The 7,963-nt window shown below is 46.0% G+C and overlaps 1 protein-coding gene across 1 annotated transcript in view; it reads right to left on the bottom strand.

Annotated features, from left to right (window-relative positions):
* DENND3 (DENN domain containing 3) overlaps nt 1-7,963 on the bottom strand; it is a 64,437-nt gene that overhangs the window by 25,143 nt on the left and 31,331 nt on the right. The window contains exons 9-10 of the mRNA XM_019547750.1: nt 7,001-7,156; nt 1,919-2,015 (exon numbers count right to left, since the gene is read on the bottom strand). Of these exons, the coding sequence (XP_019403295.1) occupies nt 1,919-2,015; nt 7,001-7,156 (253 nt within the window). The remainder of the gene's footprint in view (nt 1-1,918; nt 2,016-7,000; nt 7,157-7,963) is intronic.

Genomic DNA, 7,963 nt, shown 5'->3' with positions numbered 1-7,963 from the left:
CACTTCAAGAGGGATGCAGAGAATCTGGAGAGGGTTCAGAGGAGGGTCACTCGTATGATTAGTGGCCTCTGTACAAAACCCTACAAGGGGAGGTTGAGGGATTTGGATCCCTTCAGCCTCCACAAGAGACATCTGAAGGGAGGCCTTGTAGCAGCCTATCAGTTTATCAAGGGAGGACAAGAGAGTTAGAGATGCGCTATTTACCAAAGCACTCCTAGGAGTAACTAGGAATAATGGGTGCAAACTAGTGGAGAGTAGATTCAGGTTAGACATTAGGAAGAAATTCTTCACAGTAAGGGTGGCCAGAATCTGGAACGGGCTGCCAAGAGAGGTGGTGCTGTCACCTAACTTGGAGGTCTTCAAGAGGAGGCTAGATAGGCACCTGACTGGGGTCGTCTGACCTCAGTCCTTTTCCTGCCTGGGGCAGGGGGTCGGACACAATGATCCTTCGGGGTCCCTTCCTACTCTACAACCTATGAATCTATGGAGCACGCAGGGCTTCAGCTCCAGCTCCCAGAAAGGCAGCTGGGAACTGAAGCCAGAGCCCCAGTGCTGGGGTAGGAGCCAACTGGCTGAGGCTGCTCACCCACTTACCTGAAATGGTGTAATATGGCACGGCAAGGCACAGTGCAGCAGGGGCAGGAGCAGATTCTGGAGGGCTGTTCCCAAAGTGGCTGCAGTTAGTTAGGTGCTGCTCTGCACCCCCCACCTCCAGCAGGAGCTCATTCTCCAGGGCCAGGGCCTGCAGGTACCAGTGGGAGCCTGGTGCAGGCTCCCCCAGCACAATCAGGCAGGGCATGGCCCCATGTGGAGTGCCATGGGGGCAGCCACAAGCTGTATCCAGTCACCTGGTGGGCCAGATCCAGCCCATGGGCTGTATTTTGCCCACCCGTTTTATACAATTGGTGTCATTATACACCCTATATAATTTTATCCCATTTTAACCAGAAAAAGATAAAAACTAATACTTATGAGTAATAACAACAGAATATCAGTGAATTCATTATAATGTGCATTAGAGAAAAAAAAAATTATATGTAGGAAATTCTGCCAAAAAAACATAGCTAATCACCAGTATGTTCCAATTCAACATGCATCTTTATATGCCCTCAAGAAATTTCACATAATCAGTTCTTCTGAGTGTTTGACTTAAAATCCATTTGTAACTTTAATTTCCCCACTAGATGGCATGCTATGCTGGAAATTGTATGTATTTTGCTAACCGGTAGCAACAGCTGATCTAATTCACCCTTTTAATTTCTACTCTTACTTAATGCAAAACACTGCTACTCACTTTTCAGTATGGCAATCCAATTTGATTGACTTAAAATCAAAACATATCATTAGTTTTGTTTCATTTTGGGTGTTTTGGGGTTTGTTTGCTTTTTATTTAGCATCTTCCCAATTTGCAAGTAATTAGAGGTTGGCTCACACCTTAGAGCATAAACATGGTGTTGGCCAGCTGCTTGTGGGGAACTCACCCTTCAGGAATAAATTGAATTTGTTCTGGAATTGGGTAACAAAAATTTTGGAGGGCAAGAATGCCATCACCATGCCTACAGATTTTTTTAATTAAATAAAAATCTAGTCATCTTGTTGTTGCAAGTGCTAGAAGTTCAGAACTGAACCAAAGATAGAATTAGAGGGAGGAAAAGAACACAAGACTCCTATGAATATTGACCTGGGTGAAAGGACCACTGTTGATGGAAGACACCTATCCATCTTTATGTATAATTTCGGGGGATTAGGTGCATTTTTCAAATGTTAAATCTATTATTTGATAAGTTGGATTCATGAATAAAGTTTTTTAAAAGTTCAAAACAATTAGTCCAAAATTTCTACAGTTTTAGTTAAAGTTTTTGCAATAAGAATAAAATAAACCAACAAAAGACTGGAGTATGCCTAAAGCTGAATTTACCTTTTTGTAAAATGGCTGATCCCCTGGGGCTCTTGTTTTCAGAAACTCTTCACTATTGAACACTCTATGTTCATAATTTAGATGGTCTTTTACCTCCCTGTTAATAAACAGCATATTAGAAGTCTGGAGATTTCTAAGAGAAATGCACTTTATACTGACCCATTTGTTCTAATACATGCACAGCGTAATGTCAGAAGGCAAATTCAACACTTCTTGGCTACTGAATCAAAGAAAATTACTGCAGAATTTTGTAACCAGGACTCAGGCAGGCCACCTACAACCACTGACCATTTTCATCAATAAAAGGCAGGGGATAAACGTTCAGTTTTTCCTCCCTGCTGAGCTCCCATGCAGAACCATCTCTTTATTTGTGCCATGATTTTTTCATCCCAATCTCCACAGGTAGATTTTTGCACCTGCACAGAACCCCACTTCAGGGCACTCTCCAGACACAAGAAACTGCCTAAGAAATTCTGACAGCAGGGTCAGAGCTTTATTTCCCTCCCCACCACATTGCATCTGGGTGCTACAAAGCAGTACAAATTATCTAGCACCTTCCAATACATTCAGAAACTACATTTACTGCTAACCACATTAACCAAAGGAGAAGTAAATGGTTAAAGAACAGATGTATATTAAGTATATGCATGGTTACAAAAGGAAGCAGAAGAATCATCCTGGTCCCTGAAAACCAGGGGTGATGTGCTCCAGAGAGGGTGCAAAAAGCAAGCTGCTTTAGAAACAAGCAGAAAATTGCCAGAGGGTTATACCTGGAACCAACAGCTGCTGGTAAAAAATACAAGATTATTTATCATAGACATATGCATACTTTGGTGAGTAAAATAAAGTCTTTCTTTTGTTTTTACACTCATTACTGCTTCATGGTGATTACCAAAGTCATTTTTAAGGAGGGATTTGAAGGAAAGAGATGAACAGTTCAGTGAATCAATTCGGAACTGCAAGCTGGGGGAATTTCACGGCCATGTACTGGGCCTGCACAAGGCCAACATTTATATCCTACTTAAGCCCTTATTCCCTACCTACTTTGAATGCCTTCAAGAGACATTTGGATGTTTACCTTGCTGGGATCCTATGACCCCAGCTGACTTCCTGCCCCTGGGGCAGGGGGCTGGACTCGATGATCCTCCGGGGTCCCTTCCAGCCCTACTGTCTATGAAATCTATGAATACCATGTAAACTCTAATATAACATAAAGGCCTTGTGCTAACCCTGAATATCAAGTGCGACTTTCATTCACTGTGCATTAAGAAAACAGATATATATTATGGAGCCACTGTCTGTATACACACACACACGCATCATACACATATGCATACACACACAATGGATGAAAGTTAACACTTGATGTTCAGGCTCAGCACAAGGCACAAACACCTCTACCTTCTTGCTGGACTCAAGAGGTACTCTGACACCCTCAGACATGTACAAATCCATGGGCCTCCCAACTGAATGGAGAGTTACAGTGAAATACTCTGATTAGGCGAGGGAGACTATTAATGTACAGCGTTAAGTTCTCAGAAGCAGGAGAGCAACTGGGTCACTGCCAGAGAAGAAAGGAATGTGGCTGTGGTCCAAGAAAATCAGATAACCAGAGCTTGACTAGTACGTTTTACTGCAACTAAAATAATTTGTTTCTGTTCAAACCTACAACCTTGTGTTAACAAGGGTAACTTTGGTGGAACTAAATGGTACGTCTTCCCAAGTTTGAAAGGCAGACTACAACAGGTTTCAGGGGCAAAGATTTTGAAACTCTACTGAACCCAAGCCAAAACTGCAAGCGTTCTTTCACCCACCACCAAGATGCTAAATGAAACATGAAGTTCTTTAACATGAACTTTATCTTATGGCCAGTGCTATCTATAACTACAGAGAACAGCATTTGAACAGTTCACTTCAGTTCCTCTTTTGTTTTAAAATGTTACCACATGTGGGGACAGACTCCATGACATAGCAGCAATGGTGTCAATGGGCTGCAAAGACTGAGCTCTACATCACACAGCATGTGTGCAGCTGCCCAGTTCTAAGCAGCCTGCCTCTCTCAGAAACCACACATTTTCATTGCTGCGCAGGATCCATTGGCCAAGGTCCCCTAAGCTTATTTTTGTGCCTTGCAATCTGTGAGCCTGCAAGGAAATGATATGACCATTAATGCTATTATTTAGGAACATCTGCCTGGAAAAGACACCTGGTCATTAAGTCCAGGTGCCTGCTATCAAACACAAACATCTCGTATAAACCTAATCTTAAAATTTATCAAGCTTCCTCTTAAAAATTTGGTTGCTTGTAGGGGTACACTGATAAAGATTTTCTTGGCTGATACCAACAGCAGATTAACCAGCCATATTGGCTGGTACCGATCTGAACTCAGGCAGGCGTCCAGGAGCCCTGGCCCTGCAGGCAAGAGGAAACCCAGGCATATGGGGGCGCCGGCCAGAAGGCATAAAAGTACCAGAAAACATTATCAGCTACAAAAGCCTAAAAAAAGCTGACAGTCAAGAATGTAAAATTTCCCTTTTATCAGTGCCTATCCAATAGGCAACTGATGTATCCGGTGCACCTCTAGATATATGCTCCAACCATTCTTACTAAAAAGTTGTTCCAAAACCTTATTCTCCTAATGGCTAAAAAGCTCACCTCAACTTTCAATCTACATTTAACCCTAGACAGCTTTTACCCGTTTGTTTGTTCTTGTACAAACACTGCCCTTTACCTTCAATAGCTCTTCTCTCTCCTTAACTTTTACTTCCCATGATGTATTTGTCCAGACCAAATTCTGAGCGTATGCTGGGTAACACAGGGCTAAGTCTGAACATGCGCAGACAAGCGGAGCCAGTGCCAGTGGAAAAATCACCAGCCTGCCCAGCATGCGCCCCCTGCGCAACCTTAGGGCTTGTCAATCAAACCTGACCTAGTTCGTAACAACGCGCATGCTCAGTTCTGTCAACTATATGATATCATCCGACTAGAAATTTCTATGAACAAAGCAACCTGATTGGCCACCTAAATTATATTTAAGGCTTGTGAGACCCCGCCCAAAGAGAGACCGGCGTGACAGGGGAGACCACACTCGACCCTAGAGCAGAGACTGCCTTGGCAGAAATCGTCTCACGGGGAGAGTGATCTGTCCTGAGAGCAGAGGCCGTCTTGACAGGGACTGCTCCTCAGGAGGACTTTGAGGCCCACTGGTCTCCTCACCGCTGCGGTTTCGCATCTCGACTTCGTCTTTGTATTGATTCTCTGGCTACCAAACTGATCTTTGGCATCGACACTGACCACGATCCTGACTGACCCGACCTCCGTTTCGACCACCGGTTACGGCACTGTTATACCCTTCGGCACCAACCTTGGCATCACCACCGACTACCTCTTTTCGTCCACGCTGGATTCTGTTCATCTCATCTCGTCGTGTTACAGTTCGCTGTTCGTTTCCCATTCATGAGCTGTTGACCAGTCCTGGGACTATCGAGTCGGGCAGCCGCACCTAGCCTCCGAGCTAGAAAGCAAGGGCTCGGCTCGGGAACCCCGTGGACCAACAGACTCCTTTGTCGTCCGTACGTTTGTTAATACTGTAACTGAACAAGCAAGCCTTCTGCCTACACTCCAGAAGCGTAAGTAAATAAAATCCACTTGTTTGAAACCGCGCGAGTCCCGTACCGCTCAGACTCCTCGCCGCTAATCCCACCTGTTCGATCCAAACCGCTCGGCCCACCGTGACCTTGGGGCCGTGTTCCCCAACAGTATTTAAAGAGAGAAGCTGTATTCTGCTGGTCTAAGCAAGCCGAACCCTTTTAGCTTCCTCTCATTATACAAGTTCTCCATTCTGACGATCATATGGCCAGAATTGTAGACAGGCTTCTAGCTTTAAAAAAACCAAAACAAAACAAAAAACAAGACCACAGCCTAACTCCTCCCCCAACACTCCTCCCTCCCCCAGCAAATCTGTAACATTCAGACTGCACCTCTCTCATCTTGCTTTTTTAGTATGAGAAGGCAGGGGGTTTTTTCTCAGAATGCAACAAATTATTTGGAGTGCTTATCTAAGGTAGGGATGTCAAATTCATCTTCCCCTAAAAGACGGGTGAGTGGTGTGGGGCTGATCCACAGGGAAGAGTAGCCCTGCAGATGCTGACCCCCCCCTGCTATTTTAGATGCAATACCTACCCACTCAGAGCTGTGCTACATATGGCACATACAGCATCTGGTCTGGGACTGCCCCAAATACAATGTCTGCTCCTTCTGTGGCTTGTGGACTGGCTAGAGTGGGCACTACATATAGTACATATCCAAGACCAGTTGGAGGGGACTGGCCACCACAAATTGATCAATCCGTTACAGACTGGCCGGAACGGGCACTGTGCACGGCACAAAACCTGGAGCAAGCATATCACCCCTACACTGTGCACAGGGCTGGTGCAGTGTGCACCCCACTGGGTCTATTTGGAAGCTGGTACAGCACCAGGGCTAGGCACTGGGGCTCCATGGGCTGCATCTTTGATAACCCTTATCTGGAGTATCTTACAATGAAGCTATTTCCCGATATGTTAGATGCTGACAAACTCTAGCCACTGTTCTAAGAGAGCACAAGTTAACTGTTATGTTCCTTCACTAAAACTAGAGACTTGTTATATCTGTAAGAGTAAAAGTACAGTAAAAGTTGCATTATCTGGCACCTTACAAGCTGGAATGTTCTATTGACAGGCACGCTGGCTTGTAAGGTAAAAGTGAAACCAAAAAATGCCCACATGGCACTTCCTGTTTCGCTGAGACCCCACTGCCTGGGGCAAAGCAGCCTGCCCTGCCGGCCCTCATGGCCTGGGGCATAGCAGCCTGCACGGGGCCTGGCTCCCTGTCCCTCAGGGCCCACGGGAGGGGTGGCGACGCTCTGGACGCAGCAGCCCAAACAGGCAAAGATGCCTGTTCGGACCTCTCAGGTAACCAACATTTTGTCATCCAGCATCCCCCATGGGTGCCAGCTAACAAAGCTTTTGCTGTATTTCCACTGTTACTGGAGGTATAGCTCTTAACTCACAATAGAGATTTATGCCATATATCATCACTTACCTGAAGATGTTAAAAATTAACTGTAGAGTGATCTGCTGAACTTCGGTATTCAGCTTTTGGTGCCAAGCCCTTCTACGCATTTGTAGTTCACTGAGGTTTATACCGGAGGTTAGGTGGCAGAGCTCTAGATCATAATGCAATTGAAGGCTCTGTACCCTAAGGTGGGATTGGGGGGGGGAGGGGGCAGCAGAGAAAGGGGAAGATTGTGACTTTTAAAATAAAAAGTAACTTGAATCTTATCTTACTTTCAACTAAAGACATAGCAAGTGTCGACAAAGGCAAGAAGACTTCTTCAAAATTTCATAAATAATCAGAAAAGGTGTCACATTCATGCATAAAAGAAAGGAATTAGAAGGAAACTCCCAGAAAATATTAGAACTTCTGAGGCCACTGGGTCTTTCCTGGCCTGGTGTTTCAATTTAGGGGTGCACCAATAGAGATTTTTTGGGCCAATGCCGATGGCCAATTTTTAAGGAGCCATATCAGCTGATACCAATCCAATTGCCAATATGCAGCCCAGCAGCGTCTGGCTGGTAAGTCTGTTGTGGAGAAATGGGTGAGGCAAAAGAAGAGAGAGGGGGCAGACTGAGGCTCCCACGGTGGGGGAGGGAGTGGGGCTGGGGCAGGGGCAGGCACTGCCCAGCACAGAGCCACGGCTCATCGGTGGGGGCATCAGGAGTGGCGCTCGCTGCTATGCACACCCTAGAAGGGCATGGGGAGCATGTTCCTGGATCTGTGCATGGGGTGAGGGCAGGCTGCCGCTGCAGGCTAGGGCCAGGGCTCTTCCAGCCTAGCTCTCCCTGCCAGGAAAAGCCAGGTGCCAGTCCCAGCCTGCAGCAGCAGCCCACCCTTGCCCAGCCCACAGATCGAGGCACGCACCCTCCATGCCCTCCTGGGGCGCACATAGCAGCAGGAGTCACTCCCAGCACACTCCAAGTGAGCCACGGCTCTATCCCATGCTCC

This window comes from Crocodylus porosus, unplaced genomic scaffold (assembly GCF_001723895.1).
Source record: "Crocodylus porosus isolate Cpor-Errol unplaced genomic scaffold, CroPor_comp1, whole genome shotgun sequence".
Classification (NCBI taxonomy): Eukaryota; Metazoa; Chordata; order Crocodylia; family Crocodylidae; genus Crocodylus; species Crocodylus porosus.
This window is presented reverse-complemented; position numbering and strand designations above follow the sequence as displayed.